This window comes from Oryza sativa, chromosome 5 (assembly GCF_034140825.1).
Source record: "Oryza sativa Japonica Group chromosome 5, ASM3414082v1".
Classification (NCBI taxonomy): Eukaryota; Viridiplantae; Streptophyta; class Magnoliopsida; order Poales; family Poaceae; genus Oryza; species Oryza sativa.
In genome coordinates this window covers 417469-431505 of record NC_089039.1, presented here as the reverse complement: position 1 = coordinate 431505, position 14037 = coordinate 417469, and the positions used below count along the sequence as shown (strand labels likewise).

The following is a 14037-nucleotide window of genomic DNA, read 5'->3' as shown; positions in this document are numbered from 1 at the left end:
CAAGAATAGTTGCGAAAGGAGGAATTACTGTTCTGGGAGATTCATAACATTTGTGAAAAAGAAAATTAAAGCAAGAATAATAGCAAAAAAGGAAAAAAAATGACAGCTGTGGGATTTGAACCCACGCCCTTTCGGACCAGAGCCTAAATCTGGCGCCTTAGACCACTCGGCCAAACTGTCTTTGCTGGCTTACTGCATATAAGAATTATTTTAAATGGTTTATAAAAAACTGGATTGACTAAAGTTTCTGCATGACAGAAGAACAACAAAAGATGATTTTTACTGTTAAAACACGTTAGAAACTTGAGTGTTTTATAGCCATACTCCTACTCGTATTGTGCAGCCTTTGAATTTGAAGTTCTAATTGAGTTTTCATACGAAGTGAGTATAATTCAACTGATTAGCTTACTTATAATGGAACCTGTCCACCGGGATTTAAGTCCTTGAAAAGAATGCTTGTATTTATTGCTGTTTCTTTTAGTGTTAGGTGATATACCCACAAACAGTGAGGTATCTTTAGTGACTTCGTTAATCTTGACATATGTTGGTCTAGTCTTTTGAAAGTGCCCGTAGGAGTAAGGTGTGTATTCATAGGGGTGAATATGCGTATATTGTGAGCGCATATATTTGTGTATTTCTAAATTAATTTTACATGTTGTTTGTTTCCTACTCCATCTGCCCTACAATGTAAGCATTTTTGAAGTTTTTGATGGAGATTAAAAGAGAACTAAAATTTATGGTTGTGATGATAAAGTAAAAGAATAAATTAAATGTGAGATTTTTGTGATTTTCAAGATGATTAGATGAGAAAGTCCGTGGAGAAGTTGCTAGACAAATTCTATATGCTGTAAGTTGTATTTTAAGGTAAATGGAGTTTCCTATTTAGCTAAAAAATAATTAGATGTTTGAAGTTCAAAAAAGCAAAAATAAAGGTAATTAAAGAAGTTGTCATATTCTGGTACAAATTTTGGGTGTTATTTTGGACCAAAAATTGAATGTTAGAAGTGTTTGAAGTTCAAAAAAGAGGAATGTTTGAAGTTTACTTAAAACCAAATAATTAGATAACTAAAAAATTGATATATCTAAACATCAATGTTGAATTTGGAAAATTTTAAAAAAGACAACTATATAAGGGCCCATCCGGGTTCGAACCGGAGACCTATTGATCTGCAGTCAATTGCTCTACCACTGAGCTATGGACCCAATTGCTGTTAGTACTGATTGTATTTTATTTATACTGTATAGTGCTACTGAGCTATGGACCCAGTTCACTTTTTTTATTTTATAAATTAGATTAGATAATGGTGTGGTGCTTAGAACTATTTGCGTGTCCAGCAAAGCTAATGACAAAAGAAAAGGAAGGCGTTGTTGCTTTAATTGCAAATAACTTTGCGGTACCTTTACGTGTGTACGCAGCTTATTTTTATTTTCCTACCAAACTTGCGTGCTACCGAGACAACTTAGATAGAAGGAAAATTGTTATGCACATAAGTCACATTGATTACAAGAACGATTCTTCTTTCCAATTGGCAACGAACCAAGCTCATTCATATTCACAAGTTGATAAACTCAGCACAATCACGAGGAATCAATAGAATACCTCGTCTTCTTCTGCCAATAAGTTTACCTAGCGGCTATCAACAGTTCAATGAGATAAAAAACGACCGACCAACCTAGTTAAACACTTAAAGCTCTTGCCAGATTGAGGCAGAGAAAACAATCGGTTAACTCTACTTATACCCATTAGGTAGGGTAAACCTACTAACATCATGTCCAAACTCCCCACATATTCACGGCGCAGGATAAAGAACAATTGGTTCGTTTCCTTACTTACATAAAACCCAGCTCAGCAATGTCGTCCAGTGGGATTTCTAAGGCGCCTGAAAGATCAAAGTCTTGTGGTACATCAAGATCATCAGTAAGCCAAGAACTGATATCGTTGCCCTGTTCGCCAAGCCCTTCTGTTCCAGCAAATATATCAAATAATCCAGGCAAATTGGTCAGGGGAGCCTCCGGCAATCGTGAAGCAGCATTCTCAGGATGGTTCCTTGGTTGCTGGGTAATTTTTGCACCCAGAGGAACTGACGGTCGAGGGGGCTCCTGCATTGCCGGTGTTGGAACCGACTCCACAGCTCTATCAAGAACATTTCCAGAAGTCGATAATAGCTGTACTATCTTTTGCTTCGGCTTTGTCTTGTTTTTACGTTCACCACTCCTCCCACTGCCTGATGAATGACGCCCTGACTTCGTACCAGAACCCTTGGCAGATGCATCTCTGCTGTGTTCCCTTTCCCTATCACACTTGTTCCATTTTGTGCCACCTAAAAACGGATAAAGGACAAATTGATTAGTTTATGAAGCACGAGTGGACTTCTAGTACTGCAAATAGCACCTTGTAAATTTTCCCTCATGATTCCCCTAGGGCCCTAACAAGGAGCGTAAGAATTACCATGATTTAAAGTACTTCTGTCTTGCTTTTGATGCTTCAGTCTCTCTACGCCTTAATACCAGAACGAAAGAAGGCATGAAATTATATTTGATTGGGCAGAAAAAAATGCATACTAATCTCTCTTATCAAAGTTGCACATGTATTACCTTCTGTAGATTTTGTGCCGCTGCTTGGCAAGGGCGCAGATAGAACACTCCAAAGGGAAGGCTCACTGAAGCAGCTTTTCTTTGTTTCCTCAAATTTTTGGCACCGCAAGAGAGTACGCTTGGCAAAATCCAAAGCAAGCTGTTTTGCAGCCTTGCTGGCAGACTTACTAGCACCAGCCTTGTGACTAGAACCAGTTCGCCCACCCTACAATTCATAAAGATACAGTCAGTGTCCAAGTCAAACAGTTTTCATCTGCATTACCCTTTCTTTTTGCTGGAACAAAAATATTGCAATTAGAAGGCATCATCAACATGGGTTGACCTCACAAGGATTAATAAAGAAATAAAAAAATATCTATGACTCAACTGATTAACTTTGCATAACTATTAAGGGAACTTGGATTTTAGAAGAACAAGTAGTCCAACATAACATTGAAAAACCAATCATGTAGAGATAAGTTTATACTACCTTAAGTTTTCGGTATGCCCTTTCAACCAATTTATTCATTGCATGTTGCTCCAAGCTCCTGACAGAAAATCTTAATGTTAGCCAGTGAAGCAACTCAATGCACTAAGCCTCTAAGATCTAATCCAAGAACATAAAATCCATACCTCTCCTCGATACTTTTTGTATCTTGAATTGCTTTCTCTAACTTACTTAATTTACATTTCTTTTGCTTCACCTGCAATGGTACCATTTTGATATACATAAATAAGAGGTAAAGTGAAAATCATAAAAGTATTTTAATCTTCCAGAATATAGTAATACATGAACTGATCTCAAAACAGGATAACAAGGATCATCGGCCTTAGCCAGTAGGTTGAATCTAGAAGGTTTACTGGCTTAAATCTAGAAGGTTTACTGGCTTAGAGCCAGTCATTGGAATTTTTTAAATGACTTATTTGAATTATTCCACTTTGCATATATACCCTTTCATCTTATAGTGATCTGGCAGCCTACCTTGTCACCTTGATATATACTATTCCAATCTGGTCAAGCGGCTGTGACGCTACCAGCATTACAAGCAGGAATTAATCAAAGTACGATGGCATTCAAATAACATCTGATAGTTATCCCAGAAAATAATCGATGGCACATTCTCAATCTATATTTTCCCATGCCAATTGATGTCACTTAATGCATAATTTTCATGGCTCCTATACTTCTAGCACATGTTGATACAAGATGGGCAAGCCAACTTCACAAATTGTCCACGTGTTTCAAGAAATATTTTGGAAAAGAAGTCCTTAGAACAAAACAAGTTTCAGTAATATGACAAATATTTTGATGGTTTACATTTTACAAGGATCTAACGCAATCATTGTAAAATAATAGATGAGTATAAGAGTAATAAGGTAAGCATCCAGATATAATTAGAGTTGAGGACATAATACTAGGAGTGGTTGTTGATGTAACCTGATCATGCAGCCTTTTCCTCAACTCTGAAATCATTTTATTGATGTTATTGTCCTCTCCATCATCTAGCTTTGGCTGAAAAGGGTAGTATTTGCAAGATAAGACAAGAATCACAATAGGAATTTACTAGGTAATTACATAAACTTCAACATCCTGTGAAAAGATTTTACAAAGAATGCAACAGAAAATGACATTAGTCACCAGAAATAAATAACACTTGTGCACTAAATACAATCCTATAGATTCTTTTTCATGGATAACTAACAGAGTATAGTGACTGCATACTGTGACTACCAATGTTTAGGCTTAACTGATAAAGAACTGAATATCATTCAGAAATCATCAGTGTTGATGGCTACTTTACAAGATTCCTTAAACTATGACAAATAACAACCATATAGCACAGCTTCCCACTTTAACCTTTATCTTGCTCATGATGAGATTCACACTGTCCGACAAAAAATAATTCTATGCATAAACCACATAAGGAAGGATGGCAGGGTAAATAGATGCAACATTAAAGAAAGAGAAAAACTATAATCACCATCAAAGTTGCTAAAATTTTGTCAATTACAAAGTTGCTACTTTTAAATTTTAACAAGTTTCCTGAAATTTTGGCATACAGACTTAAAAGAACTGCAGAAAGCAGAACTGAAGTATTGCGATGCAGATACTTTCCCCAGAAATGCAGAGTTTTAAGTAACCATACCACTGCCTCCGGGAAAATGCCAATACTTTGAAGCTCGATGAAAATCTTATCATTCACAGACATCTGTCCATATTGGTATTCATGTGGAGATGAAGAGAAGTTTTTTCCTGGCTTTTGACGTAGTGAAGAAGTCTGCGGTATCAAGTTATCAAAAGGGCCATTTTCAGGGTATACGAAATTGACTTCATCAGACAAATTATCATTATGGACTGAACTTTGACTACTTGAACTGATGAAACTGCTGGAAGATGTGAACCCATTGCTCAGGCTTTGATGTACAACCGAAGAATTGTTTGAGTTCATGAAATCAACACTCAATCCAAAATTAGATGATATGGCACTAGCCTGAAGTTCATTTCCTAAGAATCTGCTTGCAGCGCAAGGAACATGGCTATTAGAAAATTCAAAAAGTATATCCCTTTGTACAACATTGGGTTCCGAGATGTCCTCTTCCATAACTATAGCTGAAAGGAGTCTGTGTTCCATTGGGACCATCTCATGAAACCATTTGTCAGCTTCTATCTTTTGTGGTACATGGTGTTGGTTTTCCTCACTAGGAGAAAAACAGTCAATAGTTCCTTTTAATCCAACTCCATTGGTTTCGCTTTGCTCAGGTAAGATAGACGAATTAGATGGAACTAGCTCCTGACATGAAAACTCCTGCAGATTTTTGGGACATGCGATGTAAGGATACACACTCCATGAGAGATGAATTGCATGAAAGGAGGGAAAGATTTCCCTCTCTTCAAATAGCTAATGGCACAAAAAGTAACATACCGTCGTTTGCTGCCTGCTGTAATTGGTGGGTGCTAAAACATATTCACCATCAGGCACGCAAGACATGCCCAAATCAAGCTCTTCAACAATGTCAATCTGTCCACAAACTCTCAATAAGTGAGAATCCATCCCAATCCAACAAGGAAATAAGTAGTCAATCATCATGACACATCAGAAGCATACTGGGTACCAACCTGTTTTTTTAAGAAAGACAAATTTTCAGAGCTTATGAAAGTTAGCATGGGTTCCATTTTCTTCCAAAATGGGCCACAATATGCACCAACTGCACAAAAAAAAGGGAATAAGAAAGGTATAAAGTGTCAATCCAAAGAGATGCTGACAAAGTTCATCAGGCAAAAATCAGATAAGACTGTATACACACCAATAGCGCCGCGAGCAGCATTTACAGCAGCTAAAAGTTCTTCTCGGTCATCTGTGTGTTCACCTGCATTGCACCACTAGTTAGTAAGATATATAAGCTAATGCCAAAATTTAATGTAAACGGCCAAAGTACATAGATAAGCGTTTCAGAAAATCTTTAGATGTCTAGACTCACAATTAAGAGCCTGAGGGAAACATGACAAATTGTTTTGATCAGAACCTTTCTTCATTGTGGGACGCCCCACCTTACTGTACAGACGTTTAAAGAATCAAATCAGTTCTACATCGAAAGTAAAATGCAGCAAGTTGCCAACCCTTACCAAAAGGAAGCATGAGTACCTTTCATTCTTTTCAGATCCAGGTCGCCCACCTTTGTTTGGCTTTCTTGTCTCTGCAGCATCTAATTTTTCTTTCGATATGGAAGAGGAAGAGTACTCTTTAACATGCATAGTACCTCTGCCACTCCTCCCTTGACGACGGACACCACCATCTTGAAGCTCTTCTTTCAAAGGAATCGTATTTTTGTTTGATGAAACTATTGATCCTGCTGAATTACGGACTAGATTTGCAGCCTCGTTCTCCACCTCACCATTGTTTGTAGCTTTCTCCTTGACCTTGCGTTCTTTAACAGCTGATCCCTCACTTTCTGACAATCCAACAGGAGAAGGGATATCATTCATTGTGTTTGCCATTTGTGTATTGCTACTAGTTCCCTTTTTTGTAAGCACAACACCGCAGGACTCTGTAGATGTTGGTTTAGCAGCAATAGCTGTATCAAGTGGTGATCCTTCAGATAGGACTTCATCAAAATTTGAGACCGGAGAAACAACGTTTGCTCGTCTTGTCCGTGACATTTTCTGTGGACGTTGACCGACCCAAGCAATAGGAGGTGAAGAAGCATTTGAATGTATGGAACGTTTGCGGTTTGTCATGCCTCCCAAAAGTGATGCTTTATTTGAGTATGGTATTTCTTCCCATTCGTCGCTTCCTCCAGTTGAACGTTGGAAACTAGAAGCTGAACCCATGCCGTGTGAACCGGTTCTCGGTGCCCTGCATGCTTTAGCCTTGGGCAAAGGACTGATGCTTCCAGTTTGCATATCTTCAGAAGCTTGTGCTCTATACATGTAGAGTTAGCAGATCATTAGAACAATGATAGCATTGTACTGCTCATTCACACATATATAAAAAACAATAATTGTAAACTATGAGGAGAGGAATTCTATGGGTATACGCCAGAATGAAGTAATGAACTGTGCTTACCTGTTTCCTTTTACCATACCCCGCTCCTTTTCAATTCCAACATACCGCTCTCTTCTTTCATTTGGCAGAGTGGCATGATCCATATCTGTCTTGCATAGAATACGGGATGAGTTGCTATTCTGCTGAGAACTTCCATCCATCCTGCTACCTGCATATTCTACGGCAGATGCTCCATGTCTGCAATGTAAGGATAAAGAAGGGTGAGTAGAGACAATAAGCTGGAACAGATCAAATAACCACATATAGTTCTGGAAGAGGATTAAAAGTGGAAACATAAACAGCATATATTCAATTGCAGCTTAATACAATCTACATGGGCCAAACAAAATAAACAGCAGATCAGCCCAAGGTAGAGGTCAAAAATAAAATCTCAAAACCAGTCTTCTGATGAGGGGCATATATATAGTAATAGAACCAATGTTTGACTTAACAATGTAGTGCATGTCAGCCCCGTTCCCTATTCAATTCAGTGTACTACCGCTCAATTAGTAGAGAACTCATTCACCTAATTATTTGTGAGTAATTTCCAGACTATTGAGCTTAAGTTTGGTATTCAATTAGACTAATCGCCTGAGAGAAAGTTGAACATGGCTGGTCTGTCACAAAAAAAAAAACTTATGTCCATATTGAAGGAACAAGAATAATGGTAAGCACACTGACATGATTACCTATGTGAAGGACCATCACTAGGTCGTGGGTTTGCTTCATTGGCTGGTCTGTGTTGACCCCCGGATTTAACATCTCGATCAGCATCATTGCCTCTGTTAAGCACTGTTCCAATGGAGCGCTTGCGTTTCAATTTTTTCTCCCAACCTTCACCTCCAGTAGATAAACCCTGTAATTTGTCTTCGGACAGCCCAGATGTTCGTCCACAACTTTTTTCCTTCTCCACAAGTGAGCTTTTCTCATTATTAACTAAAGGGCTTTGCCTTGTAGAAATATTACTGCGTCCTTCCAACTGAAATATGCACATATAATGAAATAAGTTCTGAAAAATGGCAAATCGTGTCACAGGGAATATGGATACATGGAAATAATCTATTATAGAAGTTGTATAAAATGCAGAAGACAACAAGTGTCTTTTAGAACTTGAGGTTTTAGATGTCTTCTGGCACTGAAATGTGCTGGGCCACAGTAATTAAAAATATCAGATATATTTGTTCAGTCAGTGCCAGGAACCCATTATTCACAGACCAAGCCTACCCTTAGGAAACTAGCAAGTTTGCGGTTTGGTTCAAGTTTGAGGACTGTGTGTGAATTATGTAATGATTAAATTAGTCAGAGAGATTCAAGGTCTGATAGCAAATATAGGTTATTCAGTGGTGAATTAAAGCACAATCACCGCCTGCACACCCTTGTACTGTATGGTCTTCTGGGATAACTGTGTGGTTTATTATGCAATCATCCCATCATTCAATATCTCAACTAATAAAGTTAACTGGAATTTAAATGATTTCCACCACTAAATAACCAAGAATAATGGTAGGGCAGTGCAGATGGCACGAAGCCAGGGACTAGCAGTTCAGCACTTTAGCAGAACAAAAGGTACTACATGTTTAAGCTACACATTATAAGGAAGATCAGGACTGTAAAGACTACCATAGTGAACTCAACCTATACATTACATCTAATATTGTTGCAAATTGAAAACAATACGTTGAGGCCATAAGTGAGTAAAGACATTCAGGATTATCAAACCAAACCAATGTTGACACCCCACATTTCAAACTCCAAGGGGAATCAATACAAGATAGGGCTGTTGGTTCTGGTTTCCATCCAACCCATTTGCACCAACTGCTAACATGCGACGCTCAGGTCACGGAATCGCGCTCGCCAGACATGCAAGTAGTTGATGAGCTTACGGTGGTTTTGAATACCCCCAAACTCACACAGTGACTACGACTACCCCAATGTAATACATGATTTTGATTGGAGCAAGCACAATTAATGTATAGTAGAGTTAAACAGAGATGGCGACGCGAGCAATGGAGAAAGCACACGAACCCGTCCATCCGCCAGCGAGGAGCGGACACGCTTGCTCATGACCGCAGAAGAGTTGCTGTTCTGGGCTCCAATCCTGAGTGCACCGGAACCAGAGGGCTTTTCAGCCCCAGCAGCAGCAGCAGCAGCAGGCTCACTCCTCTGGCGCTTCCGATTGAGCACGTTCCTGCACCTGTCCACCTTCTGCACCGCCTCCTGCATTGACCTCACCTTCTCCCTACTCGACTCGATGCAACACCACCACAAATTAAAATCGAGTCGAATTAACTGACACTGTGTACACTGTGTCTGGCAAAATTGAGGAATTGAGAGGGGATTGCAATGTGGAGGAGGGTTTGGAGTACCTGGCCTTGGAGGAGGAGTCGGCTACGCTGGAGCGGATCCGCCTGAGCTCTTGGGGCTTGTCGTCCGCCTGGTGCTGGAGCGCCCTCCTGAGCTCGCCGTGGCGCGAGTGCTTGGGCTCCACCCAGCCAAGAGGTTCCAGCGAGAGGTACTGGGCGAAGGGCGCGGCCACGGGAGGAGGAGGAGGAGTGGGCGCCGCTTCGCCGCCCGACCCGGCGCTGGGGTCGCGGAGGGTTCCGGCCATGGGGGGCCGAGACGGCAGCCTCCTAGGGCATGAAATGCGGCGAGCGCGGGCGAAGGACTCCGCGGTTGCCGGAATTAATCGCGCGGAGGCGGAGGCGGAGGCGCTGCGCCGCTCCGGCGAGGGATTCGCCGGCGGGGTCTCGATTGATCTCGCGCGAGGCGAGAGGGGGAGATGGGGGTGGGGTGCAATTGCAATGCAACAACACGAAGAAGAAGAAATCGCACAGAGTCAACTTTCGGCGCCTCCTCGGTCAATGACGGTAGCTTGCGAATTATTACAGCTTTTTTTTTGTTTTTTCCTTTTTCTTTTTCTGAGAGGTGGTAGTAGTAGTAAATTGCTTTTTAAAAATGAATGAATGAATTCTTAACGAAATCAGATTAGCAGAAAGAGGGAATTCTTACAAGCTATTTTTTAAACATGTACGTAAATACATCTCCATTATACAATAAGTACAGCAGTGAGTATTCGTATTCAACACCATCTGTTTTGTTAAAAAATTATGAAAAAATAAAAAATGATAGTCACATTTTATCATCTAATAACAACAAAAATACTAATTATAAAAAAATTTTAAATAAGACGAATTGTCAAACGTCAAACTGTAAAACTGTATTGTTTTCGTACGAAAGGGAGTAGTGCTAGCTGGTAGTACTTGCAAACAAATCAAAATTATTATTCCTCGATATTTCAATTAAATATAATTGTCAATACAACAAATACCTTGGTAGTAGTAGTAGATGTGTTAATTATTCGTATACTGGCGACAGCAAGACAGTTAATTTTGTGTACGTACGTACGTATACGTAATTACGTATTATACATTAATTGTCGCGAGCGAGCGACCGTCTCCTCGTGTGTCTACACGTACTTGGCGTCGGTGACCAAGGAGATGCCGGCGCCGGCGGCGGCGGCCGTGGCAGGTTTGGCAAAGCGAGCGACGGCGCAGTCGGTGGCGAAGAGCCCGGTGGTGAGGAAGTTGGCGGCGCCGCCCATGACGGGCATGTTGGAGGTGACGTTGAGGGTGTTGACGTAGTCGGAGCGGTAGGTCTGGCCGAGCACGCCATGGACGTCGTCGGTGAGCGCCTCGAACTTGAAGCCGAGGTCGAGGTGGACGAGGCAGTCGTCGTCGGCGACGCCGTAGTTGTGGGCGCGCGACTCCTCCCGCGTGATGGGCACCGCGCTGGCCACGATGCGGAACACGCCCCGGAGCTCCACCACCACGCCATTGGCCGGCGCGGTGCGCGTCACGGACAGCGCCGGGGCTCCCGGCGGCGACCAGCGCGCGCCGTCGTGGCGAGGCAGGTCGACGCGGTCGTCGTCGAAGGTGAGCTCGAGGTGGTCGGCGGCGGGGTCCCAGCGCGCGGCGCGGGCGGCGGCGAGGGCGAGGCGGTGGTGGCGGGCGCCGAAGAGGACGCCGAGCGCCTGGATCCAGGTGAAGTCGCGGGACATGGCGGCGTTGCGCTTGCCGATGAAGTGGGCGTTGACGTGGAGGGCGGCGTCGGAGAGGAGGCAGAAGTCGCGGTCCTTCTTGCCGTGGAAGTAGAAGTTGTTGCCGTCGCCGCCGGTGAAGCGGGGGTCGCCGCAGGAGACGCCCGGGTAGAAGTCGCAGAGGCAGAAGGTCTTGCAGGTGGGGCAGAGGACCAGGCACTTGGTCCGGCACCGGTCGGGGCACGTCGCCATGCACTTGGGCCGCCGCCGCCGGGTGTCCTCGCACGTGAACGCGCTGTTTCGCTTCCCCACTCCTCCCTGCTTCGTCGGAGTGATCACCACCATGCTGCTCGGCTTCGGCGGAGTCGCGGCGGACGCCAACGCCGCCGCGCACACCACCAGCACCGCCGCCGCCGCCGCCATGAACGCCGCCCACCGCGGCGCTGCCATTGAATCTGATTATTGATCGATTCGCGGTACTCTTTCGATCGATCAATCAAGGGGAAAAAAGCTTAATTAATTTGATCAAGTATACTAACAACACTATATATGGTTGGTTATGCTCAATTAGCTAGCTAGTGATCTATCGATATATATATACGACGAATGCAGCAGCTGTGTCTTCTTAATTAAGTGGCTAGCTAGCTTAGCTATAAGGAACAAATTGCTGGGGGGCGTTGACCATGAAATTAATGCGTTCGTGATGGGTCAGCAACGCAGTTGACTACGCCTTCCTTTCTTTCGGTCGTCTACCTAAGGCAGTGAAAGTAATTATAATTAGTAATGCAGTACACTTGCAGGTATAGCTAAGCTAACTATGTGGAGTAGGAGTATATAGTGTAGTGCTCTGCTCTCGATCGGTTGAACGCCTTAATTTCCCTAGCTTAATTAGCACTTATAATTATTTTTTTGCATTGCTTTGGGAGTAAAACAGAATATGATATATAGAAACCGCGTGTTGTCTCATCATGTCATGTGCAGGTAATCTTACTTACTACGTTGCTCACACTAATTTAATTTGTTAATTACCACCCACACTTTCGAGTCTACGACGACGTCGACGTTATTAACTAGCTCATTACGTACGTGTTGCATTGCATGAACAAACACGTACGCCGTAGGCCATCTGCATGGTCAGGTCAACTGCCAGCTCGCATATGTAGATATAGATAGGGACTTATACTCTTAAAAAAAATAGACTAGCTTTTTAAATTAAAAAAAGGTTTTTTTGTTACGTGGAGAAATCCAAGATAAAAAAAGTCCGTTAGGCACCCAATCCTTATGTCATAATAGATCCGAACACTTGCCTCAGATTGACTTCAATATATAATTGCTCCAGTGAATAACTAAAAAAAAATAGAAGGACGGTAGATAGTAAAGAAAAGGACTAATCATAATATCTATCTTTCAAAGGTTCACTAAAAAGTTGGCGGGTCTCTTTGTATGTCTTGTCCGGAAAGAGGAGGACTTAATGATGATTCGTTCGCCGGAACCAGAAGTAAAAATTGTTGTGGATAGGGATCCTGTAAAAACATCTTTTGAGGAATGGGCCAGACCCGGCCATTTCTCAAGAACAATAGCTAAGGGCCCTGATACTACCACTTGGATCTGGAACCTACATGCTGATGCTCACGATTTCGATAGTCATACAGGTGATTTGGAGGAGATCTCTCGAAAAGTCTTTAGTGCTCATTTCGGTCAACTCTCCATTATCTTTCTTTGGTTGAGTGGCATGTACTTCCATGGTGCCCGTTTTTCCAATTATGAAGCATGGCTAAGTGATCCTACTCACATTGGACCCAGTGCTCAGGTAGTTTGGCCAATCGTAGGGCAAGAAATATTGAATGGTGATGTAGGCGGGGGTTTCCGAGGAATCCAAATAACCTCCGGGTTTTTTCAGATTTGGCGAGCATCCGGAATAACTAGTGAATTACAACTCTATTGTACCGCAATCGGTGCATTGATTTTTGCATCGTTAATGCTTTTTGCTGGGTGGTTCCATTATCACAAAGCCGCTCCCAAATTAGCCTGGTTCCAAGACGTAGAATCCATGTTGAATCATCACTTAGCAGGGTTATTAGGACTTGGGTCTCTTTCTTGGGCGGGGCACCAAATCCATGTATCTTTACCGATTAACCAATTTCTTGACGCTGGGGTTGATCCTAAGGAGATACCACTTCCTCATGAATTTATCTTGAATCGCGACCTTTTGGCTCAACTTTATCCTAGTTTTGCCGAAGGAGCAACCCCTTTTTTCACCTTGAATTGGTCCAAATACGCAGAATTTCTTAGTTTTCGCGGAGGGCTAGATCCAATAACCGGCGGTCTATGGTTGAGCGATATTGCGCACCATCATTTAGCTATTGCTATTCTTTTCCTGATCGCAGGTCATATGTATAGGACCAACTGGGGTATTGGTCATGGCCTGAAAGATATTTTGGAGGCTCATAAAGGCCCATTTACAGGACAGGGCCATAAAGGTCTCTATGAAATCCTAACAACGTCATGGCATGCTCAATTATCTCTTAACCTAGCTATGCTAGGCTCTACAACCATTGTTGTAGCTCATCATATGTACTCTATGCCCCCCTATCCATACCTAGCTACTGACTATGGTACACAACTTTCCTTGTTCACACACCACATGTGGATTGGCGGATTTCTAATAGTTGGTGCTGCTGCACATGCAGCCATTTTTATGGTAAGAGACTATGATCCAACGACTCGATACAACGATCTATTAGATCGTGTCCTTAGACACCGTGATGCAATCATATCCCACCTTAACTGGGTATGTATATTTCTAGGTTTTCACAGTTTTGGTTTATACATTCATAATGATACCATGAGTGCTTTAGGTCGTCCCCAAGATATGTTTTCGGA

The 14037-nt window shown here is 42.3% G+C and overlaps 2 protein-coding genes and 2 non-coding genes across 5 annotated transcripts; all 4 read right to left on the bottom strand.

Annotated features, from left to right (window-relative positions):
* Positions 1–100: 100 nt before the first annotated feature.
* TRNAL-UAG (transfer RNA leucine (anticodon UAG)) lies at positions 101–180 on the bottom strand. The gene has a single exon. It is a non-coding gene; the product is annotated as a tRNA-Leu (tRNA).
* Positions 181–1131: 951 nt separating this feature from the next.
* On the bottom strand, positions 1132–1203 carry TRNAC-GCA (transfer RNA cysteine (anticodon GCA)). Its single transcript has one exon. It is a non-coding gene; the product is annotated as a tRNA-Cys (tRNA).
* Positions 1204–1516: 313 nt separating this feature from the next.
* Positions 1517–9905, bottom strand: LOC4337571 (uncharacterized). 2 transcript variants are annotated; one of them, XM_015784688.3, is made up of 16 exons: positions 9485–9905; positions 9144–9357; positions 7808–8097; positions 7140–7316; positions 6219–6995; positions 6055–6128; positions 5881–5943; positions 5693–5781; positions 5499–5594; positions 4722–5381; positions 4013–4087; positions 3208–3278; positions 3065–3122; positions 2596–2800; positions 2450–2500; positions 1517–2321 (listed from the first exon to the last, which is right to left on the bottom strand). In XM_015784688.3, exons 1-16 carry the CDS (start codon positions 9724–9726, stop codon positions 1831–1833), a joined length of 3633 nt encoding a protein of 1210 aa, XP_015640174.1. In that variant the 5' UTR covers positions 9727–9905; the 3' UTR covers positions 1517–1830. The 2 variants fall into 2 exon arrangements, with proteins under 2 accessions (XP_015640174.1, XP_025881353.1); XM_026025568.2 differs by lacking the exon at positions 2450–2500.
* Positions 9906–10375: 470 nt separating this feature from the next.
* Positions 10376–11717, bottom strand: LOC107280893 (uncharacterized). The gene has a single exon (XM_015782990.3). The coding sequence runs from the start codon at positions 11602–11604 to the stop codon at positions 10585–10587; it is 1020 nt and encodes a 339-aa protein (XP_015638476.1). The 5' UTR covers positions 11605–11717; the 3' UTR covers positions 10376–10584.
* Between the last annotated feature and the right edge of the window lie 2320 nt (positions 11718–14037).